The 16475-nt window shown below is 41.4% G+C and overlaps 1 protein-coding gene and 1 pseudogene across 1 annotated transcript in view; both read left to right on the top strand.

The window, feature by feature from the left end:
- Nucleotides 1-16475, top strand: part of LOC138357662 (murinoglobulin-1-like) — a 202572-nt pseudogene that overhangs the window by 70862 nt on the left and 115235 nt on the right.
- LOC138357615 (murinoglobulin-2-like) overlaps nt 15446-16475 on the top strand; it is a 28829-nt gene continuing 27799 nt past the window's right edge. The window contains exon 1 of the mRNA XM_069314611.1: nt 15446-15484. Coding sequence (XP_069170712.1) covers nt 15446-15484 — 39 coding nt within the window. The remainder of the gene's footprint in view (nt 15485-16475) is intronic.

Here is a 16475-nt window from a genome sequence, read left to right as displayed (position 1 = left end):
CCTCTTGATATGAGCATCAGGGGACAGGTCTGGCGTGATATCAACCCCCAGGTCTTTCTCTCTCTCGGACTCTTGAAGTATTTCATCTCCCAAGTGATACCTTGTATCTGGTCTCCTGCTTCTTACCCCTATCTTCATTACATTACATTTGCTTGGATTAAACTCTAACAGCCATTTGTTCGACCATTCCTGCAGCTTGTCCAGGTCTTCTTGAAGCCTCAAGCAGTCCTCCTCTGTCTTAATCCTTCTCATAATTTTGGCTTCGTCAGCAAACATTGAGAGGAATGAGTCTATACCCTCCGGGAGATCATTTACGTATATCAGAAACAGGATAGGTCCAAGTACAGAGCCCTGTGGGACTCCACTGGTGACTTCACGCCAGTCTGAGGTCTCACCCCTCACTGTGACGTTCAGGAGAGGAGGGATTATGCTCTTGAGTCAACACACCTGCGGTTTTTTTTTGCCATAATATATCCTTATTTTATTTATATACCATGAATACTGAATGTGAAAATCAAACTATTGAAACTATTATGTGAAAATACACAGGTCGAAATTGGTAAAGTAGCGCTATAATACAGTCAGCAAAACACCGCCTGGAAGAAGAGTTACACCGCGTGTGTGGCCGCTGGTCTGGGGAGGTCCTCAACATGTTCCCTCCAGCCTTACATGGTCGTGTAGTGAGCACTCAACTGTGGCTTGTTGTGGGCGGCCACAACTGTGGCTTGTTGTGGGCGGACACAACTGTGGCTTGTTGTAGGTGGACACAACTGTGGCTTGTTGTAGGCGGACACAACTGTAGCTTGTTGTAGGTGGACACAACTGTGGCTTGTTGTAGGTGGACACAACTGTGGCTTGTTGTAGGCGGACACAACTGTGGCTTGTTGTAGGCGGACACAACTGTGGCTTGTTGTAGGCGGACACAACTGTGGCTTGTTGTAGGCGGACACAACTGTAACTTGTTGTAGGCGGACACAACTGTGGCTTGTTGTAGGCGGACACAACTGTGGCTTGTTGTAGGCGGACACAACTGTAGCTTGTTGTAGGTGGACACAACTGTGGCTTGTTGTAGGCGGACACAACTGTAGCTTGTTGTAGGTGGACACAACTGTGGCTTGTTGTAGGTGGACACAACTGTGGCTTGTTGTAGGCGGACACAACTGTGGCTTGTTGTAGGCGGACACAACTGTGGCTTGTTGTAGGTGGACACAACTGTGGCTTGTTGTAGGCGGACACAACTGTGGCTTGTTGTAGGCGGACCCAATTGTGGCTTGTTGTAGGCGGACACAACTGTGGCTTGTTGTAGGCGGACATAACTGTGGCTTGTTGTAGGTGGACACAATTGTAACTTGTTGTAGGCGGACACAATTGTGGCTTGTTGTGGGCGGACACAACTGTGGCTTGTTGTAGGCGGACATAACTGTGGCTTGTTGTAGGTGGACACAATTGTGGCTTGTTGTAGGCGGACATAACTGTGGCTTGTTGTAGGCGGACACAATTGTGGCTTGTTGTAGGCAGACACAATTGTGGCTTGTTGTGGGCGGACACAACTGTGGCTTGTTGTAGGCGGACACAATTGTGGCTTGTTGTAAGAGAAAGGCCCTGGACTTTTATTGCAATAAATGAATAATAAATATACACTATACATGGTATACTAAATTAAATACAACATACTGTGTATACAGGGAATACATATATTAGCCATACCGAATACATGGCTTTTAGTGTATAAATGTGCTACAAGATAAAACTAAATGCATTAACTAAAGAAATTAGATATACATATGCAGAAATATATATCTGCTAATGAGTAAAATTATCATTGATTCGTGAATTTTTTCTCATTTGCTTCAAAATCCATATAGTTGCAACAGTACGTCCACAATGAGTTCGCCAGACTCAACAGATGTGTAAAGTTTGATAATAATCAGCCCATATCTGCCTCTCCTATTAGTGGGGAAAAGTTTCAAGTTTATTTAATTAAAAGTGAGTTTTTGCAACTTTGAAACGATTAATCGGTTGCAATTTATATGTTTCAAAATTTTAAGTTAACATTTTTTTGTGCACGTTTCGTTTTTAAAGATGCAATTTTATTTTATTTGTAATTATTTTTAAGGCTACACTGCTAAAATTTTGTCCCACGTCTTAGAATTGTGTATTTACTTACCTAAAATGTGAAAAATACTGACATTTTTATTTCATGTTCAGAAGAAAAGTCTGGAAAGGACCCGGAGTGTGAACAGCTTGCAGGCCGAGCTCAACGCCAATACTGCTATCAATGTATGACAACTAAATAGCTAATTCAATATACTGGGATGCTGCGTGCTAGATAATCATCTTCCCGTCCCAAATATGACCAGCTATTGGGTCTGTAACACTGTTGGTAGAATGTGTAACCTGGAATGATGACATTAACCTTATTTTTTCCCCTCCATTAATAACTCTAAAACAATAATATGTTCCAGGTTTGGTATGCCATATGAAGAGGGGCACTAAGACTGATAATGTTTTGCAGGTGTTGGTGTGGTATACCCGTCAAGATGGGGAGGTTGTGGCGGACTCGAGGGAGCTGGAGGTGGACAAGTGCCTCAGTAACACCGTAAACCTCACTTGGTCAGCCTCTCGCGTACAACCTGGGGAACAAGCCTCTCTGTCCCTCTCCTCAGAGCCAGACTCTGTGTGTAGCCTGGGTAAGTAAAGCACGCCAAGGCTGACTTAGACCTGCTTGAGGGAAACATGTGCTGAGAAAATCTGATGCTCATTCAAGCAGGACAAGCAAATTTTGTTGTTATTCTAGTACAGTAAGAAAATTCTATTCTTATTTTACCATACTATATATTTATATGCATATGCCAGCCCAGACACTAACATAAAGCTTTATTATTTCCTAAACCCAGGAGTGGTAGACAGAAGCACAGAGCTGCTGGCAGTAAACCCTGACCCCATTTCCCTGGAAGCAGTGTTCAACTTTGCTGGAAGTTTTGATGTGGGACGATGGCTCGGCTCTCAGATCGACGACTATAAATACTGTGAAAGAAAGAGGAGAGAAAGGATAGCGAGTGCGAAACCTGAAAGCTCTAATATAGGTTGGTTCAAATTTGTTATGGTTCAGTATAACAGTGTTGCCATGTTATGGTTCAGTATAACAGTGTTGCCATGTTATGGTTCAGTATAACAGTGTTGCCATGTTATGGTTCAGTATAACAGTGTTGCCATGTTATGGTTCAGTATAACAGTGTTGACATGTTATAGTTCAGTAAAACAGTATTGACATGGTATGGTTCAGTATAACAATGTTGCCATGTTATGGTTCAGTATAACAGTGTTACCATGTTATGGTTCAGTATAACAGCGTTGCCATGTTATGGTTCAGTATAACAGTGTTGCCATGTTATGGTTCAGTATAACAGTGTTGCCATGTTATGGTTCAGTATAACAGTGTTGCCATGTTATGGTTCAGTATAACAGTGTTGCCATGTTATGGTTCAGTATAACAGTGTTGCCATGTTATGGTTCAGTATAACAGTGTTGACATGTTATGGTTCAGTATAACAGTGTTGCCATGGAGAAAGAAAGAAAGATGAACCCTTGACAAGCCGTCGGCTTTCTGGCCCCATCAAGACCACTTGAGATAGAAGCCCTCGGATAAATTTAAGTAAATTTACTTCCTTTTAAATTATACTAACAGACTAGTCTCAATATTTTTTTACATTTTGCGGAATCATTTTATAATAATTTTATAAACCAAATAATCATTTATTTTTTTCTTTTCTTAAAAAAGCTTTCTCAAATTAAGAAATTTGAGAAATTTCAAATTTTCTCAAATTAACACCATTGAACGAGAATTTCTTCAGGTATCTTACAATAATGTTGCAATAATTAAATGTGTATTGTCTAACAAGAAGCTGATCCTTTGGAGGAGGTTGGTCGTAAGGTTAGTGCCGGTAATGTACCCTTTGTGTTACTAGAGGCGGTACCCAGCAGTACCCGGGTGGACCCCGTGCCTAGACCAGTAGCACTCCCTCACAGGTCTCCCACCACAACCCCCAAACACTCCAAATATCACCAATCACCGTCCAAAGTTGTGCGAGATTAACCTCAAGTCTATGGCTTCCATCCTTGGATAGACAAATACTTTCTCTTTCATATATAGCTAGGGTAACCCCTGGTCTCTGTTCAGCCCATCCTTCTAAAGTGAAAGTTCTTATGAACAAATCCACAAGGGCTGTGATGAGGATTCGAACTTTCGACTGGGATGATCCCAGACGCCGCCTTAGTCGACTAGGCCACGACACGGTCAAAAGAATTGCAACCGGGAATTCCATTGAATTCACACGGATCCTGCAGCCTCTCCGAGACGCAAATCAGGGTTTTACACAATTCCCCATGCAGTGATTGATGGATATATATTATTAATAGGAACGTTATCACCACAGACAAAAATCAGAAGACACAGTTTACATTTACAATGCACAAACAACAGGGCTCCTTTAAGGAGCATATAATCTCCTCACACAACCAGACCATCACCAGAGAAATCTTTCAAGCAACACAGAAATTATCGACAGGTACAACAACAACAGGAGACTCGACATCAGCGAGGCACTGCACATCAAAAACTCAAACCCAGCAATCAACAGCCAGTTAACACATAACAACATTCTACCTACTTCAAGACCCCGTAACCAACATAGTATAACAAGAAGATGGAACATGCACTAGACAATTATACCCATTGTGCCTTGATACAAATAGATACAAATATACATACAAATTCAAGATACATATAGTAAATACACACACACACACACACACACACACACACACACACACACACACACACACACACACACACACACGCATACGCACAGCGTAGCGTCCACCTTTAGTCAAACACAAAACGAAGTTAGAAAAGGTTCAGAGGTATGCCATCAGGCTAGTCCCCAAGGAATGAGAGGAGAAAGAGAGTACACTGAGAGGAATGAGCTATGGGGAAAAATTACTGGCACTGAACCTCATGACACTGGAAGGCAGACGAGTTAGGGGAGACATGATCACGATCTACCAAATTCTCAGAGGAATTGACACAGTAGATAAAAATAAACTGTTTAGTATGGATTGTACATGAACAAGGGGACACAGGTAGAAACTGAGTACCCAAATGCGCCACAGGGATGTTCTAAAGAATTTTTTCAATGTCAGAGTAGTTAACAAATGGAATGCATTAGGCAGTGATGTGGTGGAGGCTGATTCCATACACAGTTTCAAATTTTGATATGATAGAGCCCAATAGACATGACAAGGTAGGAGAGAGCGATAGCGGCAGAAGCAAGGAAAAAGCGCATGGCGAGAGGAGAAAACCAGGAAATCACAGCCCCCAAACACAATATCACCAGACGTGAGAGGGGGAACCCACAATAAGCAGCCCAGTAACACCAGAGGGGAGGGCTACTCCACCACCCTCCTCTTCATAGAAAACCCCCCTATCCTGAACCCTCCGTGCCCCTACTCAAATGCTCTGTCAGCCCTCCCTCCCTCCTAACCTCATACCTTCCCAGGTACCCCTTCCCTTCTCACCCCATTCCTTCCCTTCTACCCCCTTCTCCACTTCCACCATATCCACCTTCCCCCTTTCCCTCCCTGTCCCCTGTCCCCCTTCATCCCATTCCCTCCCAGTCTCCCCTTCACTTGAACCCCCCACCCCTCTCCCCAGTATCCTCTGAGACTCTTATCCACCTCACAAATCCTCTCACTTATGAAACAGCTTCCCCCATCAGCAGAACACTCACAAAGAAGGGGACATGAGAATGAACAGAAGAAAGTGAGTCTCAAGACAATGTACACTAACATAGATGGAATTACAAATAAATCATATGAACTTAGAGAATAGGAACAAGAAGAAAACTCAGGCATAATAGCACTCACAGAAACAAAGTTAACGAAAACCATAACAAATGCAGTGTTTCCACAGGAGAACTATGTAGTGAGGAAAGAGAGAAGGAAGGGGAGGTGGTGGTGTAGCTCTGCTGGTAAGAAAAGGCCGGAGTTTTGAGGAGATGGTTATTTAAGGCTGTGAAGATTTCTGTGACTACATAACAGGTACAATAACAATTGGAGGACAAAAAATTATAGTCATAGTCATATATAAACCACCACTAAATGACAGAAAACCCAGAAAGGACTATGATAGAAACAACATGACCACCATAAACATAATAGAGAGAGAGAGAGCAGCTTCTGTCGCTAGCAGGAATGGATCTGGACTACTAATCATGCGAGACATCAACCACGGGAAGATAGACTTGGAGAGCAAAGTCCCACATGGGGAGCTAAGCTGCTGGATGTGGCAACAAGTAACTTTCGAAGCCAACACATCAAGGGACCGACAGGAATGAGAGGGGAAGATGAACCAGCCATGCTTGATTTCATATTTACACTAAATGAGTGGGATATAAGGGAAGTTACGTTGGAACCACCCTTGGGAATGAGTGATCACAGTGTATTGATCTTTGAGTGCTTGGTAGAGCTAGGCCTCTCTCACTCAGTACTTTGTCCAACCGTACTGGAAAACACTGGCGAGGTTCATCTTGTACGTGGGCCAGCCCACTGACAGTCTCACGAGGTGTCTATACCCCACGACCACTCTCCGGCCACTTGCTGGCCGGAGAGTGGAGAGAACCTCAGCCCACACGCTGATCGGGGCCACTTAAACAGTCGATACAGGGGTAGTGAACCTCTGGCAAAAGCCTCTAGCGTCTGGTTAGCAGCGCTTCCCAACAGGCACCCTTACTGTCGTCCGTTTCTTCCCTAAGCCGGTCCCGGGGTACGCCAATCTCTTCCAGTTCTACTTAAACACCAGTCGACACACACTGCTTTATATCGGTGGCTGTTTACTTAGTCGTCTTGCAGGACTAAGTCGAGAGAACGTTGGCTGCAGTGGAGAGTTATACATGAAGGAGTGGAGAGTTATACATTAAGGTGTGGTGAGTTATGCATGAAGGTGTGGAGAGTTATACGTGAAGGTGTGGAGAGTTATACATGAAGGTGTGGAGAGTTATACATGAAGGTGTGAAGAGTTATACATGAAGGTGTGTAGAGTTATACATAATTAACGTTGATCCGTTATCTGCATTTTTTGGCAAATAAAGCTTCCTAACTTTTGCTCACGTTAAAGCTGTTAAATAATTTGTTCCAAATATATTATAAGGTGCAGTCCTATACATAATTGTTGACTCACTAGGTGCTGGGTGGAGTTAGTTATCATGGACCAGAGCTCTCAGTTGACTCACTAGGTGCTGGGTGGAGTTAGTTATCATGGACCAGAGCTCTCAGTTGACTCACTAGGTGCTGGGTGGAGTTAGTTATCATGGACCAGAGCTTTCAGTTGACTCACTAGGTGCTGGGTGGAGTTAGTTATCATGGACCAGAGCTCTCACTTGACTTACTAGGTGCTGGGTGGAATTAGTTATCATGGACTAGAGCTCTCAGTTGACTCACTAGGTGCTGGGTGGAGTTAGTTATCATGGACTAGAGCTCTCAGTTGACTCACTAAGTGCTGGGTGGAGTTAGTTATCATGGACCAGAGCTCTCATTTGCTTATATGATGTACAATATTTTTAATATATTGTACATCATATGATGCTCATATGATGTACAATAAAATTTATATATTTTATAAATTTCACTATCAATTCATGACATTTTTTAACTCTACAGAATTTGCAACAATAGACCCAGAAAGATATCACTACTATAGTGAATACGTCGACGCTCTCCACATGTTTGACGTGAGTTATTATTGTCATTTATTGTGAGTTACCTCACTATCAGTGTGTGTCTCACTATCAGTGTGTGTCTCACACTATCAGTGTGTGTCTCACACTATCAGTGTGTGTCTCACACTATCAGTGTGTGTCTCACACTATCAGTGTGTGTTGTCGGAAAATCCGACACCATTTAATATATCATACAGATAATAGCTGTATTGTATAAACAAGTAACCCATAGAAAACGTAACTTGTAGTGGAATTACCGTCTAAAGAAAACGGGATATCATCACCACACACTATTATAATTCACCACCTATTATGGTGGGAATTATTCTTAAATACATTAGTCTTTGGACTTTACCATCATAAAACATCTTATATAAATTAACTTAATTATCAATGTTAAAGTAGAGTAAATGTGACCCTTCTATCACCTTTGGACATCTGGACAATGTAAGCCAGGCGTCAGGGGGAAGGAGGGAGCCATTGTTGTGTGTCACCTCCGAGACGTGTGGAGCAAATTTGGCTCCTATCATATCTGGACAATGTCGGCCAGGCGTCAATAGTATGGAGTATTAGACGCAGCCATTGTTGATACTAGACCAGAGGCACACGGGAGCAAATATGGCTCCTGTTAATTTACTTGGACGTAGTGTTATGGAAACCAGAAGTGTACCATTATCAACACGCTGTCTACAAATCAAGTTAAGTGTTCTTTCCGAAACCCATTATCTATCATTAGTGGCCATTAATGTCATTGGGTAGGGTTAGCCGGTTAGAACGCGAAATCGCCTCATACTAAAGGTAATTAAGCCAGGTCTTTATTGTTCCATGTACAATGTTTCTCTGAAATACCTGTCATATACTAGGTTTCTGGCTTCACAGCTAGCGCACTTTTGACAGGTCAAGACGAGGAAGCATGTTTGTGCATCAGTTACCAGCACGTGGAAGCTACCTCAAAGAGGGAAAATGTGGTCTACATCCTGGTTATACCTGCTGTACAAATAAGATAAGGAACCTCTTCAATGTATGTAGTTAATACTGTAGTTTGATTGGCTGCATATAAATTCATTTAATAAACCCCCCTAATGTGTAGAGGATCGATTTGTGAGATTAAGAGATTATTGCAGAAATACAGTCCACTTAACATTATACAAATTGCTATCGAAGTATATAAATTAACGTAAATATAAATTCATATAAATTAAATAAATATAAATCTCACAGGTCGGTTCCCACATTATTTGGACCTTCGGAACCGGAATATTTGGTCCTTTGAACCCACATTTGGTCATCTTAGTACCGGATGAACCAGTTATCCAGTGGATTCATTAAATATACTAGTGCAGTGTTATTTAAACAAGGCTAGCCAGTCAAAGACAGCGGCAAAGCCTCGTGGGAGCTCAGGAGCCTCCCTCACCCAGTTCAGCTTCGTCAGCGGTTTCATGCACACCCACAGATATTTGGTGGCGTGTTATTTCGAGAAATGACAGCGCTAATATAGAAGCCAGCCAAATTAGTGGCTGTGTCCTCGCAAGATTGTTCACGGATTTCGTGGTGTTACATTTCGCGAGAGATTATCTATGAATTTTGTGGAGTTTATTTCGCGAGGTCACTAATAATATTTAATACTTTTGATAATATTAGAAGTTTCATAGAGGCTAATTAAGAGGCTATTATCAATAATTGTGTATATTATTTCTCCAAAATAGAGAATTATTTAATATATATTGCACTAGTGATCACAGTATAATATTTACTAATTGCCAACCCACAACAGGGTAGGATATTAACCATTGACTAGTTGAACTATTATCGTTCATCCTAGTCCCATTATTACTATAGTCAGTTGTACTATATTCAACAACCTAACACCATTAATGAATGGTCCAGACCCTATTTTGGGTGTAATTTTTATCAACTCGAGTTGAGTTGTATATATAATAATTTACTTATGATCATTACACCTTCGAGTGATTAATTAGTGTCTCTACCATCCTAGGGTGATATAGAAGAGCTAACCTAAAGGTACTTCCAGTGACACTGGTTTATCACTCAAATCATTAGTGTGTATGATTGTATATATATAATGTGTATTAATTTTAAGTGCTAACCTCTAGTAGAGGTAGGATTATTGCCTAGTGAGTGCAGAATTTACCCTAGGCTACCATTAGTGTTTGTTCAGTATTAAGAGCAGCCCAAGTACAAGCCCCACAAGGCTTCACCAACTAGCTAGTATGGATAATGCTGGCAATGAGAAAACTGTCATACATCTAGTACTACAATTGCTGGATTTACCTCAACCTGATCAGACTGCTGACTCATTACAATCCTTCAGCATGGAGTTTGAGTCACTACTAAGAATATTCAGTCTTAAGGTTGATATAACTACTAGTGAATGGATGACCAAAGTAGTCCTTCAACGAAAATTGTCCAGCGATATACTAGATGAATTATATGCACATCAACATAACACCATCCTGACAGTACAGGACATCACTGAAGGTTTACATTCCATCATAAACAAACGACGAGCAAATGAGGAAGTTAAAGCCTCATGCAAGCCTTCAGAAATAGAAAATAAGAGTCAATTAAAGGGTAAAACAACTACCCCAAATAAACATCAACCAATTACTCAAACATCAAGTTGCAGAAAATCTGACAATGCAGCAGAATCCTCCAAGCCTACTGTTACTAGTTCACCCAAACCGGTAACTTCCAAACGTGCAGTAGGCTGGGGGACATGTATGTTCTGCAAAAAGAAACATTCAACATACTGTTGTGCTAATTATCCAACCAGAGACACTCGTATGGAGTGACTCCAGGAATTAGGGAGATGTGCAAGGTGTCTCAAGTCACACAACATAGACTATTGTGATACCCAATTCAACACCTGTAACAGGTGTAGAAGAGGTAGACACCATGCAGCACTGTGCAAATATACGAAATTAACGTATTCAAGACCCAAGGTGGAAGATAGCATTCCCACCACAGTACAGTACTGCAAGGTGCAACAAACAAAGAGTGTCCAATCGGCAAAGTCTAAAGGTAATACGACTTTGCCTACTGCCCAAATTACCATCCTGAATAAGAGGGCCAAGGTCCATACCCGTGGGTTGTTTGACCAAGGATCCCAGAGAACATATATCACTAAAAAGCTGGCAGATGAATTACAATTAAGGTCTGTAGCCCAGATGTCATTCAACATCTCAGGGTTTGTAACAGATGCAGGACCTCAAGTCTACCAGGTGGTACAACCATCAGTACGCTTAGGCAGGTACGTCTGTCGAATACAAGCCATTGTGGTGGACAAAATACCAGTAGACCTACAAGTTCAAGGTCTGAGAGCAACAGCCAAATTCCTGAGAAATAGAGGAATAAAATTGGCAGATAATATTAAGTCTGATCACCTCACCGACTTCGGTCTCCTTGTAGGGACAGACTATTGCCATCGATTCATCGGTAGCCCTACTAAATATCAGGGTATAACCATGTTAAACTCTGCAGGAGGTAAATTACTCTCAGGCCCAGTATCAAGCCTGAGGAGACCTATGCCTGCAGATAAACAATACCAGTAGAAATCTAAATTTGTCAGCTGATTATATTTCTCCAGTAGCATTATACTAAGGAGATTACAGCTGACTATAGTAACAGAGGTTGATGTTAGTATCATCATTTAAAGCTGGAGATGAGTTCATGAGGCCTCAGTGGCAAATCAGTGAACAGTAGCCTAAAACAGCTACAAGTCACTGCGACCAATGTCACTGAACCCACTGCAGTCTCAGAACCATACTTTACTTTAATGATGAGCTATTCAATCTTCTGAATCAATTAACTAAATTAAACCCCAATAAATTTGATGACTGATTTGATACATTTATTATTTAATCAAGATGTATTCCATGGGCCTCAGTGTTTATATATCAGTGACCAGTTACCTGAAGAAACTTCAAGTTATATCTAATGTCACTGATCTCACTGCAGTCCCTGAGTCATACTTGACTGTAGTACTTGATCACATCCAGTCTTCTGGGTTAAATAATATGTAATAAGGCTTGAATATTAGCCTTTCAAGAGTTGACAGGGAAATGAAATCGCATTAGACTTCTAACCCCTACAACTCTAGTACGGACATCCGTCCTGTACGAACAGACACACAAATGTGTGATTACTAACTACTAACATCAAATTAATCTAATAATTCGAAGGAGGAGTATCGGTGTTCGTCTGTTCTAATTAGGACTTCGACCCGTGAGCAGCCCCTGGGGAATTATGTCGGAAAATCCGACACCATTTAATATATCATACAGATAATAGCTGTATTGTAAACAAGTAACCCATAGAAAACGTAACTTGTAGTGGAATTACCGTCTAAAGAAAACGGGATCATCACCACACACTATTATAATTCACCACCTATTATGGTGGGAATTATTCTTAAATACATTAGTCTTTGGACTTTACCATCATAAAACATCTTATATAAATTAACTTAATTATCAATGTTAAAGTAGAGTAAATGTGACCCTTCTATCACCTTGGACATCTGGACAATGTAAGCCAGGCGTCAGGGGGAAGGAGGGAGCCATTGTTGTGTCACCTCCGAGACGTGTGGAGCAAATTTGGCTCCTATCATATCTGGACAATGTCGGCCAGGCATCAATAGTATGGAGTATTAGACGCAGCCATTGTTGATACTAGACCAGAGGCACACGGGAGCAAATACGGCTCCTGTTAATTTACTTGGACGTAGTGTTATGGAAACCAGAAGTGTACCATTATCAACACGCTGTCTACAAATCAAGTTAAGTGTTCTTTCCGAAACCCATTATCTATCATTAGTGGCCATTAATGTCATTGTGTAGGGTTAGCCGGTTAGAACGCGAAATCGCCTCATACTAAAGGTAATTAAGCCAGGTCTTTATTGTTCCATGTACAATGTTTCTCTGAAATACCTGTCATATACTAGGTTTCTGGCTTCACAGCTAGCGCACTTTTGACAGGTCAAGACGAGGAAGCATGTTTGTGCATCAGTTACCAGCACGTGGAAGCTACCTCAAAGAGGGAAAATGTGGTCTACATCCTGGTTATACCTGCTGTACAAATAAGATAAGGAACCTCTTCAATGTATGTAGTTAATACTGTAGTTTGATTGGCTGCATATAAATTCATTTAATAAACCCCCCTAATGTGTAGAGGATCGATTTGTGAGATTAAGAGATTATTGCAGAAATACAGTCCACTTAACATTATACAAATTGCTATCGAAGTATATAAATTAACGTAAATATAAATTCATATAAATTAAATAAATAAATCTCACAGGTCGGTTCCCACATGTGTCTCACACTATCAGTGTGTGTTTCACACTATCTGTGTGTGTCTCACACTATCAGTGTGTGTCTCACACTATCAGTGTGTGTCTCACACTATCAGTGTGTGTCACACTATCAGTGTGTGTCACACTATCAGTGTGCCTCACACTATCAGTGTGTCTCACACTATCAGTGAGTCTCACACAATCAGTGTGCCTCACACTATCAGTGACACACTATCAGTGTGTCTTACACTATCAGTGTGTCTCATACTATCAGTGAGTTTCACACTAGCAGTGTGTCTCACACTCAGTGTGAGTCTCACACTATCAGTGTGAGTCTCACTCTATCAGTGTGTCTCACACTATCAGTGTGTCTCATACTATCAGTGAGTCTCACACTATCAGTGTGTGTCACACTATCAGTGTGTGTCACACTATCAGTGTGTGTCACACTATCAGTGTGTCTCGCACTATCAGTGAGTCTCACACTGTCACTGTGTCTGTCTCACACTATTAGTAAGTCTCACACTATCAGTAATCTCACACTATAAGTGTGTCTCACACTATCAGTGACACTGTCAGTGTGAGTCTCACACTATCAGTGTGTCCAACACTATAAGTGTGTTTCATACTATCAGTGTGAGTCTCACAGTCAGTGTGAGTCTCACACTATCAGTGTGTCCAACACTATAAGTGTGTTTCACACTATCAGTGTGTTTAAGACTATAAGTGTGTTTCACACTATCAGTGTGAGTCTCCCACTGTCAGTGTGTCTCACACTGCTCTCATCCCCCTAGCAACACGCCTAGAGGTTGCTAGGGCTAGGTAACCCATCCTCTTGTTCAGATAGCACCTTTTGTAACCATGAGCACAATAGAATAAAACTTGACATACTAGGCAATTAGCGAGTAGAATATGGTACTATTCATTACACTTTATTAGAGTAAAGTAAATAGTAAATAATAATACCATTCGCATTATAGTCCGAAAAATGAAGGTAAAAAACAAACTATATATTGCCAGTAAAGATCCCTTATGCACTATATTTTGACCTCATATAACGTGTGTTAGGCCTAGGGAGGTTAGGTTACGTGAGTGTCTTCACAACAAAAATCGGAAATTTTTTCCGGTTTTTCTAATTCAAAAGTACCGATTTCTACTTCCTAACTGCGGTGTACGACGGTATATGTACTATGGTCGCTATCGTTACTATACAACGGAAACAGGAGGATTGACTGGGATAGGTCGTATAGTGGTAGTTCATTCTCTACCTCCCTCAGGTACCTCATTAAATCCCGTTTAATGACAATATGTTTGCCAGCTCCTGGACCCATGATGTACGTACCTGCCAAGTTGTCTGCCGGCGGCCTGGCGGAATGTGGTCAACTTTAATTACCCTTTTCGCATTTCAGAAGTTTTAGGTCAGGAGTTTTAGGTTAGGTGTTACCTGCCGTCCTGTTCTGTAATGGCGACTTGGTTGGTCTCTGTCGTGGTCGAGTTGACGAGTTTTCTCTGGTGGGTCTCTGGTATGGTCGAGTTGACCAGTTTTCTCTGGTGGACGTCTCTGGTGTGGTTGAGTGGACCAGTTTTCTCTGGTGTGGTCGAGTTGACCAGTTCTCTCTGGTGGGTCTCTGGTGTGGTCGAGTTGACCAGTTCTCTCTGGTGGGTCTCTAGTGTGGTCGAGTTGACCAGTTCTCTCTGGTGGGTCTCAGGTGTGGTCGAGTTGACCAATTCTCTCTAGCGTGTCTCTGGTGTATCCGACGGCCTTGACGTATGGGTGTTTGTATTAATGATATGACATTTGTGTTCAGATGGATGTTGTCATGTATGTGTTCTTGTTGCAAGATTTCAATGACAGTTCTCGAATCTGTGTGTATGATAACATGTTGTTGGTGCTCAGCAAGATCATGTTCCAAAGCCTTTTGAATGGCTAGCATCTCTGTTTGAGAAGTTGAACACCCGTTTGAGAGTTTCCATCTAACTACAAACTTTCCTGCCTTAACTGCAGCTCCGGTTTCTTGTCCCTGCTGGTCTACTGATCCATCTGTGAAGTAAATGATGCTTTCAGATGCCAAGTCTATATTCATCTGTGCAATGATGCATAGATGATGAGGATTAGTCTAGTTCTTTATTTACTTGAAGAGTCATAATCTTTGTCTGGTGCCAGGATTCCCGTGGGGCTGCAAGACGAGGTCTGCGTGTACTTCGTGCTATCCCTTTGTAATTCTATTTATAATTTTGAATGTATTGCAAAGAGAGTCCACCTGGTTTTTTTAAAGCTCTTCTATCCCAAGTAACTTCTCTAGTGATTATATATTTGAGTGAACTGATTATTAGTCTAGTCAATATCAAGGTCAGCATGCAGGCAGCAGGCCCTTTTACCATTATTTCAACCCATGTTAGTTTAGTTTCTAGTCTTAGGTTCTGTATTTTAGTCCATCTGGGAGTCCCTGTTATGACTCGCATTGCATCATTTTGAATACCCTCAACCATTGCCCACTGACCAGGAGAAAGAGTGAGTAAGGCAAGCGCTGCATAATCAACTATGGAATGAACGGTGTGTATGTTAAACATTATTAACACTCTGTGTCTCGCTCCTGGATGGGGCCCTGTGATTATTTTCATTATATTCAGTCGTGATTTTGGTTTCTCCTTCAGACATTAAATTTGCTTGTTGAATGGTTTTTAGAACCAATTTATTCTGCGAGATATTGATATTGTATAACCCCTTAAGATTAATGTCTTGAATGCGTAGGTAACTCTTGATTATTGCACCCAGTCTCATTGCTTTAGATTTATGTGCCGATATTTTTTGCCCAAAAATGCAGCATTCAAATGTTACTTTATCTAGCGTCATTTGGACTTTATTCAAAAGAGAAGGACCTGTGACGACTGATGATACATCAGCATAGCTTAGGAATTTAACCCTTTCTGGAAATGTCAGGGAAGCGAGGTTTTTCATAAGGATGTTAATGACTAGCACTGAGTCTGTAACTCCTCCTTGTGGAGTCCCATTCTCATGCAACTGGAAAACTGACACTTGGCCTTGCAGGTTTACTCTGGCATACCTTTCAGGAAATTTTGAATCAAGGCAGTTTTCCTCCGACACTTTTTTTTAACATCTATAAAATTGATTGCGGACTTGCAAGTTCGAATCCTTTCACTAAATATACGGAGATTATTATAGCAGAACCTGAGTTAACTGTTCCAAGTAATGTTGCTATGCCGTTGGCAGTACCTACTGCTCTAGTGAAGTCAAATATGTACTAATGCAGACCTCCAGTTTTCCACAGAAGCCTATTTAAGACCTTCAGTCCTGCAACATGATGATAACGGGTCTATAATTGCCAGGTTCTTTTGGCTTAGGAAACGGAATTATGTCTCCTTTC

This window comes from Procambarus clarkii, chromosome 79, assembly GCF_040958095.1.
Source record: "Procambarus clarkii isolate CNS0578487 chromosome 79, FALCON_Pclarkii_2.0, whole genome shotgun sequence".
Classification (NCBI taxonomy): Eukaryota; Metazoa; Arthropoda; class Malacostraca; order Decapoda; family Cambaridae; genus Procambarus; species Procambarus clarkii.
The sequence above is the reverse complement of the archived record's forward strand: the minus strand, read 5'-3'. Positions and strand labels throughout refer to the sequence as shown.